Consider the following 14,604-nt stretch of genomic DNA (forward strand, 5'->3'; position numbering starts at 1 on the left):
AGGTAACCCTGAAAAAGGTCAGTGGTGACTCATTTCAACCCAAAGTTGCCACTGCAGTTGGCATGCTTTTTTTTGTATATATTCCTGCCAATGTACATATGTTAGCCACAATGCTTGGATAAAAGTTAATTGTTAGATGCATATATATTGCTTAATGGGATTACTGAAATAAAAGGAGCAATGTTATGCACGTAGTTGGGTGAGTGTTGCCCTTTTAAGAGTTGGGGGGTGGGGGTGGGTGACCTAGAGTGGGGAGGTGGAAGGACAGTTCAGGGCCAACAATGGAGCTGAGGGAACGAAATATTTTGCTCTAGATTACCCTCCATCTACCCAAAGTTTATTATGGTTCTTGTCAAGCACCTTTTCAAATGGCTTCCACTAGTGTGTTGTATATTCACCCTCAAACAGCTGTCCCCACTTTACTTTTGGCCAGATCCTGTCCTTTTTAAAGGACATGCGCCTTATCTCAGTTCAAAACCCTTTCTTGAAGGCCATTATTCACCTTTTCCATAAAACAACCTAAAACGCGCTTTTGGGGTCATGATCACTCAACTACAACCCCAAAGTCACTTGGACCCCTGTCTGGCTGCTTACTACATAATTAGCTCTAGCACAGCTCCAGACTCTTACAGAAATAGTGAAAAAGACAGCTTGCCTATAGACCTTGCAAGGAATTTCCCTCCCCCACGCCTGACCATTTAATTGTATGAATATACCAATACTGATGTAGGTGAACTCCCTTAATAATAATTTTTGACACCGTGGTGAACTGACTACTCAGCGACTCAATTGCCTGCTGACTGTTTGGGGCCCTATGCTACAATTAGGTGTGTGACAGCATTTTTTTTTCATTATAAAGCCTCATTTGATGATCCTGCCTAAAGATCCTATATTCTAGAATGTCAAGTTGCCTGTCTTGTCCCTCCCGCAACCACATCTCTGATGGCAACATTACAGTTCCATGTGTCAGTCCACACTCAGCTGCTTGGCATTAGAGGTCATGCAGCCGTGTGTTATTCCTTTGAGCTGAACTCACTCCACCTCGGTGCCTTTTGCTGCATTACTATCAAACTAAATGCACTCTGATCCCTGCCACAGCTGAACTAGTTTAAATTCCTCCCAATAGTACCAGCAAACACTTCACAAGAATCATCATCCCAATCTGGTTAAAGGTGCAAACCATCCTGCTTGTGGAGGTTCCACCACTCCCACTCCAATCCCCCCCACCCCCCAACCAAAAAAAAAATCCCAATGATCTGGGAATTTAGAACTTTCCTTCCTGCACCAACTTGAACAAAACCAAGAACAAAACCAAGAACAAAACCAAGGTTACAGCACAGGAACAGGTCCTTTGGCCCTCCAAGTCTGTGCCGATCCAGGTTCTCTTTATAAACCTGTCACTGATTTTCAAGAATCTGTATCCCTCTGCACCCTGCCATTTCATGCATCTGTCTAGATACATCTTAAATGATGCTATCGTGCCTGCCTCTACCACCTCCATTCACAATGCATTCCAGGGACCCACCACCCTCTATATAAGAACTTTCCACGCATATCTCCCTTAAACCTTTCCCCTCTCAGCTCAATATAATGACCACTAGTAATGGAGTCCCCCACTCTTGGGGGTGGTGGGGGGGCTTCTTGCTATCCACCCTGTCTATACCCCTCATGATTTTGTAGACCTCAGTCAGATTCCCCCCTCAACCTCCACCTTTCTAACCTAAATAATCCTAATCCACTCAATTTCTCTTCATAGCTAGTGCCTTCCATACCAGGCAACATCCTGGTGAACGTCCTCTGCATCCTCTCCAAAAGCATCCACATCCTTTTGGTAATGTGGCAACCAGAACTGTACACAGTATTCCAAACATGGTCAAACCAAAGTCCTACACAAGCGTAACGTGACCTGCCAACTCCTGTACTCCACAGCCCATCTGATGAATGAAAGCATGCTGTATGCCTTCTTGACCACTATTCACCTGCGTTGCTACCTTCAGGGTACAATGGACTTGAACACCCAGATCTCTCTGCATCAATTTTCCCCCAGATCTTTTCCATTTACCGTATAGTTCACTCTTGAATTGGATCTTCCAAAATGCATCATCTCGCATTTGCCTGGATTGAACTCCATCTGCCATTTCTCCACCCAATTCTCCTATCTATCTATATTCTGCTGCATTCTCCAACAGTCCGCTTCATTGTCTGCAACTCCACCAATCTAGTGTCATCTGCAAACTTGCTAATCAGGCTATCTATACCTTCCTGCCCATCATCATTTATGTACATCACAAACAGTGGTTCCATCACTGATCCCTGTGGAACACCACTGGTCACACAGTTCTCTATTTTGAGAAACTCCCTTCCACTACAACTCTCTGCCACCAGTTGCCCAGCCAGTTCCCTATCCAAGATAATGGGAACTGCAGAGGCTGGAGAATTCCAAGATAATAAAATGTGAGGCTGGATGAACACAGCAGGCCAAGCAGCATCTCAGGAGCACAAAAGCTGATGTTTCGGGCCTAGACCCTTCATCAGAGGAAGGGTCTAGGCCCGAAACGTCAGCTTTTGTGCTCCTGAGATGCTGCTTGGCCTGCTGTGTTCATCCAGCCTCACATTTTATTATCTTGCAGTTCCCTATCCATCTAGCTAGTACACCCTGGACCCCATGCAATGTCTTACTGAAGTCCATATAGATGACATCTACAGCCCTTCCCTCAATCAACACATCCTCAAAAGAATTCTATCAAGTTGTTAAGATATGACCTTCCCTGCACAAAACCATGCTGCCTATCCCTAATAAGCCCCTTTTCTTCCAAATGTAAATAGATCCTATCCCTCTGTTTTCTCCAGCAACTTCCTTGCCACTGACGTCAGGCTCACCAGTCTGTAATTACCTGGCTTATCCTCACCACACTTCTTAAACAAGAGGACATTAGCAATTCTCCAGTCCTCTGGGATCTCACCCGTGCTCAAGGATGTTGCAAAGATGTGTTAAGGTCCCAGCTATTTCCTCTTCCCTCAGTAACCTGGGACAGATCCCATCTGTCCTCTTGTCCACCAGAACTGTACACAGTATTCCAAACGTGGTCAAACCAAAGTCCTACACAAGCGTAACGTGACCTGCCAACTCCTGTACTCCACAGCCCATCTGATGAATGAAAGCATGCTGTATGCCTTTCAGGATACCCAACACTTCCCCCTCCCCTCCCTATGCTGACTAGACCTACAGTAATCAAACATCTATCCCTAACCTCAACAGTCATGTGCCTCTCCTCAGTGAATACTGACGCAAAGTAGGTTAGATTCTCTAGTATGGAAACAGGCTCTTCAGCCCAACAAGTCCACACCACCCTTTTAAGCATCCCACCCAGACCCATCCCCCTATAACCCACACACCCCTGAACACTACAGGCAATTTAGCATGGCCAATCCACCTAGCTTGCACATCTTTGGACTGTGGGAGGAAACTGGAGCACCTGGAGGAAGCCCACGCAGATATGGGGAAAATGTGCAAACTCTACACAGACAGTCGCCCGAGGCTGGAATCAAACCCGGGTCTCTGGCGCCGAGAGGCTGCAGTGCTAACCACTGAGCCACCGTGCTCATTAAGAATCTTACATTTTTTCCTGACTCCTCACATAACCTCCCTCCTTTGGTCCTTGAGTGGGCCAACCCTTTCTCCAGTCACCATCTTGCTCCATATGTATGAATAAAAGGGTTTGGGATTTTCCTTAAGCCTTTTTGCTAAAGATATTTCATGACCCCTTTTAGCCCTCTTAATTCCTCATTCCAGATTGGTCCTATTTTCCCGATATTCTTCCAAAGCTTTGTCTGTTTTCAGTCACCTAGACCTTACATATGCTTCCTTTTTCCTCGTTGCTAGTCTCAATTTCACCTGTCATCCACTGTTCCCTAATCTTGCCATTTCTATCCCTCATTTTCAGAGGCATGTCTTTCCTGCATGCTAATCAACCTCTCTTTAAAAGCCTCCCACATATCAAATATGGATTTATCCTCAAATGGCTGCTCCAATCCACACTCCCCACTTCCTGTTGAATCTTGCGAAAGTTGGCCTTCCCCCAATTCAGCACTCTTCCTTTAGGACCATTCATCTTTGTCCATCAGTATTCTAAAACTTACTGAATTGTGATCACTATTCCAAAAGTAATCTCCGACTGAAACTTCAACCACCTGCCCAGGCTGATTTCCCAACATCAGGTCCAGCATGGTCCCTCCAGAGTTGGACTACTTACATAACACTCTAGAAAACCCTCCTGGATGCTCCTTACAAATTCTGCTTCATCTAAACCCCTAACACTAAGTGAATCCCAGTCAACATTGGGAAAATTAATATCTCCCATCACCACGACCCTGTTGCTCCTACATCTTTCCATTACCTCTTGATATTTGTACCTTTATCTCACGCTCACCATGGGGAGGCCTATAGTACAGTCCCAAGTGTTCCTATTTCTGAGCTCTGCCAATACTGCCTCACTATTTGGGTCCTCCATAGTGCCCTCCTTCAGCACAGCTGTGAAAGCCTCTATGATCAGCAATGTAACTCCTCCACCCCTTTTACCTCCCTCTCTTATAGCATCTATATCCTGGAATATTTAGTTGCCAATCTTGCCCTCCCCTCAAAGTAGTCTCAGTCATAGCAATAACATCATACTCCCAGGTACTAAACCAAGCCCCAAGTTACTGATGAAGGGTCTAGGCCCGAAACGTCAGCTTTTGTGCTCCTGAGATGCTGCTTGGCCTGCTGTGTTCATCCAGCCTCACATTTTGTTATCTTGGAATCTCCAGCATCTGCAGTTCCCATTATCTCTATCCCCAAGTTATTCTGCCTTTCTTACTAAACTTCTCACATTAAAACAAATGTGCCTCAGACGACCTGTCCCTCTGTGTTCATCATCTGCTCTCTGCCTACTCTTCCCCTTAGTCACACTGGCTTCATTATCTAGTTCCTTACAGGCTTTAGTTACTAGCTCCTTTCTATCCAGTATCCTCTTCATTTGATTCCCATCCCCCTGCCACACTAGTTTAAACCCTCCCCAACAGTATTAGTAAAAACAGCCCCTAGGACATTGGACGGTCCTCGGCAGGACTGGAACCGATCAATTCAACTGCTCTACTTTCCTCCGTCTGTGCTCGCTAGCATGTGGCACCATGAGTAATTCAGAGTTTACAAACTTCAAGGTCCTGCTCGAATTCATTGCCTCACTCCCTGAAATCTTTGTGCAAGACCTAACCCCTCTTTCTATAATCAGTGGTATCACAGCCTGTCTCATCATCCTCTGCATTCAAGATGCCCTGCAGCCACTGGCTGACATCCCTGAATTGGCACCAAGGCGCAGTACACTATCCTGGAGACAGGTCTGCAGGCACAGAGATGCCTTCTGGTCCCCTAATTGATAAACCACTATCATTATCGCTCCTGCTTTTCTTGGTGGCACTGGAAGCCTGGCTCTAACTGCACCCCTTTCAGGTATCAGTGCCATCTTCAGCTTCCAGAACAGAAAACCAATTTAAGGTAAAGTCTCAACAGTCCTAGCAAATCACTGGGCTGCTTTGTCATTAGACAGAGACAGAAACAACTGGTAGCAGTTTAACTTGAGAGTCACCATACCTCAAGTCTTATTTCAGATTTTCAGCCTCAAGTAAGCAAAGAGGCTGAGAAGGAAAGTTCTTCATGGGAGCCTCAGCAGGTACAAGAATTGAACCCATGCTATTGGAATTACTCTGCATTGCAAACCAGCTGTAAATCCAACTGAGCTAAAATCAACTCTTCTGAAAAAAGTTATATTGGCAGTTTTCCAATCCTCTTGGACTGTTCCAGAATCTAACAAGTCTTCAGGGATTACGCTTATATTGCTGCTTCCTTCAAAAGGAAGTTAGGATGCATCCCATCAGGTCCAGGGGGCCTACTGGCCTTTGGCTGAATTTGCCTCCATAGTTAAAAAACACAAGACCCGCAGACGCTGTGAATCAGGTAGAAAAAACAAGAAGTTGCTGAAAAAGCTCAGCAGGACTGGTAACATCTGTGAAGGAAGTCAAAACGGAGTAAGCGTTTCAGCATCGGAGGAGGAGAAAACATTTAATGTTTCGGGTCCGGTGACCTTTCCTCAGAAGAGGGGGTGGCTGGGAAAACCTCAGTTTATATGCAGAAAATAGGGAGGTGGGTGGGGTAGGGAGTAAGCGATAGGACAGAGCTCAAAAGAGAGAAAGAAAGACACAGTTGGATAGGCAAAGGAGTTGCTAACAGTCAGGCTAGGAGGGTAAATAGTTGTTAATGGGGACTGTTAGTGACTAACAACAGGGGGTGTGTAATGGCAGGCTGTGTGATAACAAGGCTTGGTGTGGGGGGGTTGGGGGCTGGGACACGTGAGTTTAGGCCCTAAAATTAGTGAACCCAAATTTTGAGTCCAGAGGGCTGTTGGGTCCCCAAGCGGAAAATGAGGTGTTGTTCCTCTCCGGCTTGCGCTGGGCTTCACTGGAACACTGTCTCCGGCTTGCTACAGAGATATCAGCCATTAAACGGCCAGGTGTTGCACCTTCGCCGATTACAGGGGAAGGTGCTGTTGGGCTTTCAGGAGGTGTTGGGGGAGGAGGTAGGGACCAGGGTGTCCCGGAGGGAATGGTTCTTGCGGAAGGCAGACAAGGGAGGGGAGAGTAATGGGTGTCTGGTGGTGGGAGGTGGCGGAAATGGCGTCTGATGATATTCTACATGTGGATGCTGGTGGGATGGTAGGTGAGGACAAGGGGAACCCTATTGCTGTTGCAGGAGGGAAGAGAAGGGGTGAGGGCAGAAGTGTGGGAGATGGGTTGGACCCGATTGAGGGTCCTGTCAACAATGGAGCTGGGGAATCCTGAGTTGAGGAGAATGTGCAAACTCCATACAGACAGACAGTCACCCATGGCTGGAATCAAACCCAGGTCCTGTGTACTGTTAGGCAGCAGTGCTAACCACCATGCCACCCTTTCTTAATAGGTGATTGTGTCATTTTCCCTGGTTATTGCAATTACCTAGATTTTCTTAAATTACAAAACAAAACTAAGTATAAGTAAATGCAGAGATTCCTTTGCCCTGAAACACCTGTCTCCATTTCATATTCCCTAAGTAAGTCCAGGTTTGAAGAAACCAAGGTACCAGTTGAGGAAGAATGTGGACATTTCAGAGGCTCCCTTGTCAAAGTTAGGCCAGAAGACATAGGAGTGGAAGAAAGGCCATTCGGCCAAATTGGCCTCATCTGAACATATGCAATGGAGACGGAGGAACTGCAAGAAGATCGTCAGATGCCATTTCCGCCACCTCCAGCAAGATGCCAAAACCAGACACATATTCCCCTCCCGCAGGGACCCCTCCCTCCACGACACCCTGCTCCACACTTCCTTCACCTCCAACACCTTCCCGCAGCCCAAAGGCACCTTCTGTAACTGGCGAAGGTGCAACACCTGCCTGTTTACTTCCTCCTTCCTCGGCATCCAAGGGCCAAAACATATCTTCCGGGTGAACCTGCACTTTACATAATCTAGTCTAGTACATTTCGCTGCTCACAATGTGAGCTCCTCTACATTGGGGAAACAAAGCATAGACTTGCTGACCGCTTCGCAGAACATCTATGTTCTGCTCGCAAAGAAAAAGACCCTGAACTACCTGTTGCCTGCCACTTCAATGCACCACCTTGCTGCCTGGCCAATATCTGTGTCTCCAGCTTGTTAGTGTTCTAATGAAGCCCAGCGCAAGCCAGGGGAACAACACCTCATTTTCCACTTGGGGACCCTACAGCCCTCTAAACTCAATATTGAGTTCAATAATTTTAGGGCCTAAACTTCCCCATGTCCCAGCCCCCAACCCCACACACTAGGCCTTATCACAGCCCGCCATTACACACCCCCTGTTGTTAGTCATTAACAGTCCCATTAACAACTATTCGCTGTCCCAGCTTGACTGTTAGCAACTCCTTTGTCTGTCCAAGGTAAAGTGTGAAGCTGGATGAACACAGCCGGCCAAGCAGCATCTCAGGAGCACAAAAGCTGACGTTTCGGGCCTAGACCCTCCAGAGAGCAACTGTCTGTCCAACTGTGTTTCTCTCTCTTTGGAGCTCTGTTTTCTCCTCCACTGATGCTGCCAGACCTGCTGAGCTTTTCCAGCAACTTTTTTCTCTCAGGATATTTACTGCTTTTTTTTTTAAAAAGATTCTCTACACAGTGTGGAAACAGGCCCCTCAGCCCAAGTCCACATCGCCCCTTGGAGCATCAAACCCAGACCCATCACCCTATAACCCACACACCCCTGAACACTACACGCAACTTAGTATAGCTAGTCCACCTAGTCTGCACATCTTTGGACCGTGGGAGCACCCGGAGGAAACCCACGCAGACACAGGGAGAATGTGCAAACTCCACACAGACAGTTACCTGAGGCTGGAATTGAACCCGGGTCCCTGGTGCTGCGAGGCTGCAGTGCTAACCACTGACCCACTGTGGCAACCTTTTCATGCCTTATTTTCAGCATTTTGACTATTGTGTTTTGGAATGCTATATATAATGCTATTCGTCTAAAACAAAGACTGATACAAGAGTATTTATTCAACACTTTTGGCCATGTTCCTGGCTCTCCGTTATTATTTATCCAGCCTTGTTCTCTAATGGGCCAATTTTCACTGCTATCGCTCATCCTTTGTGTATTCAACAATGATTTTATTGTCTGCTTTTATGTTATTTCCTGGTTTGCACCTGTAGTTTATTTTCTCCCACTATTGGTCATCTTTTGTTGCCTTAAAAGAAAAACACTAATCTTTGCCACATTGAAAAAAAGTCACACAATCTGACACTGTCCTTAAATTAAAACTTCTCTAGGGTTAATCAAGACTTTTCTCTATGCCATTCTGAAGTTTTCTAAAAAAAAGTCTGCCATTGATCAATCATCTTTCCCTGTTAATCTCCTTCCCCAGTCCAAATCAGCCTCATTCTCACATAATTACCTCTATTAAACTATAGCACAGTTGTTTCCATCCCACATTTCCACTTGCAAGGTTCAATTCAACCTTGTTATGAACCTTTTATCAAGACCATTTATAGAACTCACTTCCTCAGGCGTTGCCTCCTCCCATCTCACTGACCAATCCCCACTACTGGCTACTTGCATTCCCCTATCACCATCCCACCTACCTTCCCCAACCCCAACACCACACCACCTCTTTCTACTTCAAAGCTCCCTTCCCCCTCCCCCATTTCTGAAGAAGGGCCCCGACCCGAAACATCAGTTTTCCTACTCCTCTGATGCTGCCTGACGTGTGGAGCTGAAGGAGCACAACACTTATCTTTGGCTCTAGCAGCAGCAGCTCTTACTATCTCCTTATGTATTTGTTCAAAATTGCATCGTGCCTGGTTGTATCCACAACACATTTTTAAAAACTATTCCAAATAAACTGAATTCTTCATGACTATCTGATGATTCAATTTCCTTGGTTTACAAAAGAATAGTCACCATAAGGTGTATTTTCTTTTAAAAAATGAAACTTGTATTACCTTGTGTTACTCCCTGCCTTACAGATTTTCTACCTTAACTACATACTAAACCCCCACCGCCAAGTGTCATCTTCTCCTCACATTGACCAATATGGATTCCACACCATCCAATGCAAGATCCTTTCTTGAGGAATTTCGGTGGGGCCAAACTGCTTATAAGTAAAAAAGCTGCTTCCTGATCAGCTGAACAATCCTGGAGCTACAAAAAAAAAGGTTATGTCAGGAGAGCAGAAGTAATGTGGTATTGCAAGTAACTTGTCAATACTGAGTGAACGTAAGGACCTACTACAAATAGTATACATAGTACGGTATACCGTACTGACAGTCACAGAGTCATAAGTGGAATTAAAAAAAAGAATAGCCAGTGTTGTTCCTTGGTTTGAAAAGGGAGGAACAGGGATAATCTAGGAAATTATTGGCTGGTGAACCCTATAATCACTGATAGGGAAGTTATTGAAGATTTAGGGTTGATAAAGAAGTAATGAACTCCTTTTAAGGACGTGACAAAGATGATTGATGGCAGGGCAGATGCTGTCTACATAGAATTCATTAAATCACTTGACAAGACCCCATGGTAGGCTGATCCAAAAGATTAAAATCACATTTGATTAGGCAAGTTGGATACAAAACTGACTTGGTCACAGACGACAGAGGGTGGTTGTGGAGGGACAATTTTTCAGAGGTCCATGACCAGTGGTTCTCAGCAAGGATGAGTCAGGGACCTATCTGTAATATATACTAGTGATCTGGATGAAAACAGTGGTCTGATTACTAAATTTGCAGATGACAAAAGATTACGGGAGTTGTGGACTGTGGGGAAGGTTAAAGAGGATACGATAGGATATAGACTAGCTGAATAGTTGAAAAGTTGAACATTGAAAAATTGGATAGAGAAATGGCAGATGGAGTCCAATCTGGACAAGTATGGAGGTGATATAGAACATAGAACATAACAGCACAGAACAGGCCCTTCAGCCCACAATGTTGTGCCGACCATTGATCCTCATGTATGCACCCTCAAATTTCTGTGACCATATACATGTCCAGCAGTCTCTTAAATGACCCCAATGACCTTGCTTCCACAACTGCTGCTGGCAACGCATTCCATGCTCTCACAACTCTCTGCGTAAAGAACCTGCCTCTGACATCCCCTCTATACTTTCCACCAACCAGCTTAAAACTATGACCCCTCGTGCTAGCCATTTCTGCCCTGGGAAATAGTCTCTGGCTATCAACTCTATCCATGCCTCTCATTATCTTGTATACCTCAATTAGGTCCCCTCTCCTCCTCCTTTTCTCCAATGAAAAGAGACCGAGCTCAGTCAACCTCTCTTCATAAGATAAGCCCTCCAGTCCAGGCAGCATCCTGGTAAACCTCCTCTGAACCCTCTCCAAAGCATCCACATCTTTCCTATAATAGGGCGCCCAGAACTGGACGCAGTATTCCAAGTGCGGTCTAACCAAAGTTTTATAGAGCTGCAACAAGATCTCACGACTCAAACTCAATCCCCCTGTTAATGAAAGCCAAAACACCATATGCTTTCTTAACAACCCTGTCCACTTGGGTGGCCATTTTAAGGGATCTATGTATCTGCACACCAAGATCCCTCTGTTCCTCCACGCTGCCAAGAATCCTATCCTTAATCCTGTACTCGGCTTTCAAATTCGACCTTCCAAAATGCATCACCTCGCATTTATCCAGGTTGAACTCCATCTTCCACCTCTCAGCCCATCTCTGCATCCTGTCAATGTCCCGCTGCAGCCTACAACAGCCCTCTATATTGTCAACAACACCTCCAACCTTCGTGTCGTCTGCAAACTTGCTGACCCATCCTTCAATCCCCTCATCCAAGTCATTAATAAAAATTACAAACAGTAGAGGCCCAAGGACAGAGCCCTGTGGAACCCCACTCACCACTGACTCACCACAGGCAGAATATTTTCCTTCTACTACCACTCGCTGTCTTCTGTTGGCCAACCAATTCTGTATCCAAGCAGCTAAGTTCCCCTGTATCCCATTCCTCCTGACCTTCTGAATGAGCCTACCATGGGGAACCTTATCAAATGCCTTACTGAAGTCCATATACACCACATCCACAGCTCGACCCTCATCAACCTTTCTAGTCACATCCTCAAAAAACTCGATAAAGGTTTGTAAGGCATGACCTACCCCTCACAAAGCCGTGTTGACTGTATTTGATCAAGCCATGCTCTTCCAGATGGTCATAAATCTTATCCCTCAGAATCCTTTCTAACACCTTGCAGACGACAGACGTGAGACTTACCGGTCTATAATTGCCGGGGATTTCCCTTTTTCCTTTCTTGAAGAGAGGAATTACATTTGCCTCTCTCTAGTCCTCAGGTACGACTCCAGTGGAGAGCGAGGATGCAAAGATCTTCGCAAGTGGCGAAGCAATTGCATTTCTCGCTTCCCAAAGCAGCCGAGGACAAATCTGATCCGGGCCTGGTGACTTGTCAATCTTAATGTTTGACAAAATTATAATAAAATATAATTTGGGAAGTCAAATCAAGAGAAAACTATTACAGTAAATGACAGGGCCCTTGGGGCTACTGATATACATAGGGATCTTGGGGTGCAAATTCATAGCTCCCTGGAAGTGCAACACAATTACAGACAGTTAAGACAACATTTGGCATACTTGCCTTCAAATCAGTCAGGGCATCCAGTATCAAGTTGGCAAGTCGCGTTTCAGCGGTATCACATTTTAGTTTGGCTACATTTTGGGTTGAACATACTGTGTCCCACGCTGGGTATCATTGTCCAAAAAAAAACCAAAGTTGGCCTGCAATGCCACCATTTATTTTGGTTTGCAAAACCAAAGCTCCTCCCTCCCAAATGCTCCTGAATTTTAGTCAGTTTAAAGCCTTCTCTTCAACATTAGTCATTCAATTCGCCAAGACACTGGTCACAGTGCGGTTCAATGAAGCCTGTCTCAGCTATACATCCTACTGCTACCCTACTGCCCCATGAACTGAAACCATGAGCAGAATGTCACAAGTGTTAGTGCTTCAGGTATTTAAGTCAATTATCTAAATAGGTGGATAAAATATAACATCCAATTTTGCTGACAACACAAAGCTAGATTGAAAAATAAACTGTGACAAGACAAACGGACTGTAAAAACTGGCAGCTGAATACAGCAGGCCAAGCAGCAGAGGTGCAGGAAAGCTGCCATTTCAGGTCTGGACCCTTCTCCACCTCGTTACCTCATTCTCCAGCATCAGCAGTTCCTACTATCTCTGTAAAGAGATATAGGTTGGTCAAGTGATTGCCAACATTCTACTCCATCTGCAACTTGACCAAATTTGAAATTTTGCTCTTGGTGGAAACATTAGCAAAGTAGAACTCAGAGGGTTGTGAATAACTGCAATTTTCTACACCGGTGGGCTGTAAATACAAAGTTTGAGTATATTTTAGGACTGAGATCAAAGGCTTTTTAGGTACAATGGGATATGAAAATAGGGTGGCAGAGTGGGGCTGGTATCGAACTTCTGTCGCGTTCATATGACATAGCAGGATGGAGTGACTGGATGGCCTACTCCAGATCCTATTTCTTGTGTTCTTATGTCTTTGACAGAATCAAAAAAAACAAATTCACAGAAAAATCATATGTTCCAGCTCATGTGATAAATGGCATTATTACAGCTATTTTGTGACAAATAAAAGATATACCTGGGAGAACACAAGAAAAGTATATTTTCTGCTTCAGGTAAATGGATCATCTGTCCTTTCACACGTAAACAGTTGATTTCAGTACCCGACATATCATCAGATTCTGCCTTTTCAACATTCAGTAAACCTTCCTACAGTGGATACAAGAAAATTTACTTTCAATAAACTGGAGGAAAAGTATCATGAAGTAGACTTTACAAGAATTTACTGGACTATACATAAAGTTATAAGAGTTTACCTTGCTTCTTAATACAAAAACTGTATTAATGTGAGACAGGATTCCATGAAAAGTAAAGTCAATATGTGGGCGGACCAAACAGAAAACTGACCGAAGATTACAACTTCCAGGCTGAAGCTGGAGCTGAAGCAGGAAGAAAAAGGATCAATTACAAACAATAACCAAATGTTGCTTCCATGATTCAAAAATCACAAAATTAAAATGGTTCTTTTATCTAAGAAAAAGTCAAGTGGCAAAACAAATTTCATTTTCAAGGCATCAAGCCTTGAAAAAGTGAGGAGGCGATAGCAGGGAAAGCAAATTGGACAAGTTTGCACCCACTGATTTCCCACATCAGGAAACAAATTCTGGTTAGAAAGGCCAAAGCTTCACCTTCCCATCCTGCTGCCCATTGAGGCTAATAGTTAGTTAAGGACTTTCTCATTCCAATGAGATGATTAGCTGTTCCTGCTAAGTCAAAAATGACAATTTTCCCTAAAGATAAAAAAGGAAGTGGCCTGGCTGCTAAGTTTTCTGGCACTGCCTCATTCTGACCTAATCTGGGGATAATCAAGAGGATTTTTCAGATCAGTGAAGTAATCCCTTTCAGAGATCCCTATCTGCAACCTTGCCCTCCCACCCAAGGAAGTTACTTTTCCAACTGATCCTGGACTTTGGCATTGCTATTCAGCCAGCAGCCTTGGCTCAAGGGGGAGCATTGCTGTCAGTGGTTGTCAACCACTGTTTGGTGACAAAGTGGGAGGGCAGGGCATCCCAGTCCCAGGAAATGATCCACTGCTGAGCTCACCCGGCGACAACATAGACACATGAACAGTGAGCATTGGCATGGCATGCCATACCATGCCACGGCATATGTCTGATGCTTTTTGATGCTCAACACACTTAGGAAAGAGAATCAGAAAATTATGTCTATAAAGATGACCTTGTAAGGCAGACTTTAGGAGAATGTACTATTCAGTGAAGAGGCTCATTCACCAGGAAAGCAAACTCAGAAATCATGGAAAAAATCTTGCTTCTGAAAAAAAGGTAGAGAAATAGCAGTTGGGACCATTACCAAGTCTCAAATCCACCCATGGGAGAAACTATTGCTAGTCCTTAGGCTGTCCCTTTAATTGGCTTGGAGACAGATTTGGAATCA

General features: G+C 44.8%; 1 protein-coding gene across 1 annotated transcript in view; it reads right to left on the reverse strand.

Annotated features, from left to right (window-relative positions):
• gucy1b1 (guanylate cyclase 1 soluble subunit beta 1) overlaps nt 1–14,604 on the reverse strand; it is a 167,670-nt gene that overhangs the window by 89,488 nt on the left and 63,578 nt on the right. The window contains exons 7-8 of the mRNA XM_048539724.2: nt 13,467–13,589; nt 13,229–13,359 (exon numbers count right to left, since the gene is read on the reverse strand). Of these exons, the coding sequence (XP_048395681.1) occupies nt 13,229–13,359; nt 13,467–13,589 (254 nt within the window). The remainder of the gene's footprint in view (nt 1–13,228; nt 13,360–13,466; nt 13,590–14,604) is intronic.

Source organism: Stegostoma tigrinum, chromosome 1 (assembly GCF_030684315.1).
Source record: "Stegostoma tigrinum isolate sSteTig4 chromosome 1, sSteTig4.hap1, whole genome shotgun sequence".
Taxonomy (NCBI): Eukaryota; Metazoa; Chordata; class Chondrichthyes; order Orectolobiformes; family Stegostomatidae; genus Stegostoma; species Stegostoma tigrinum.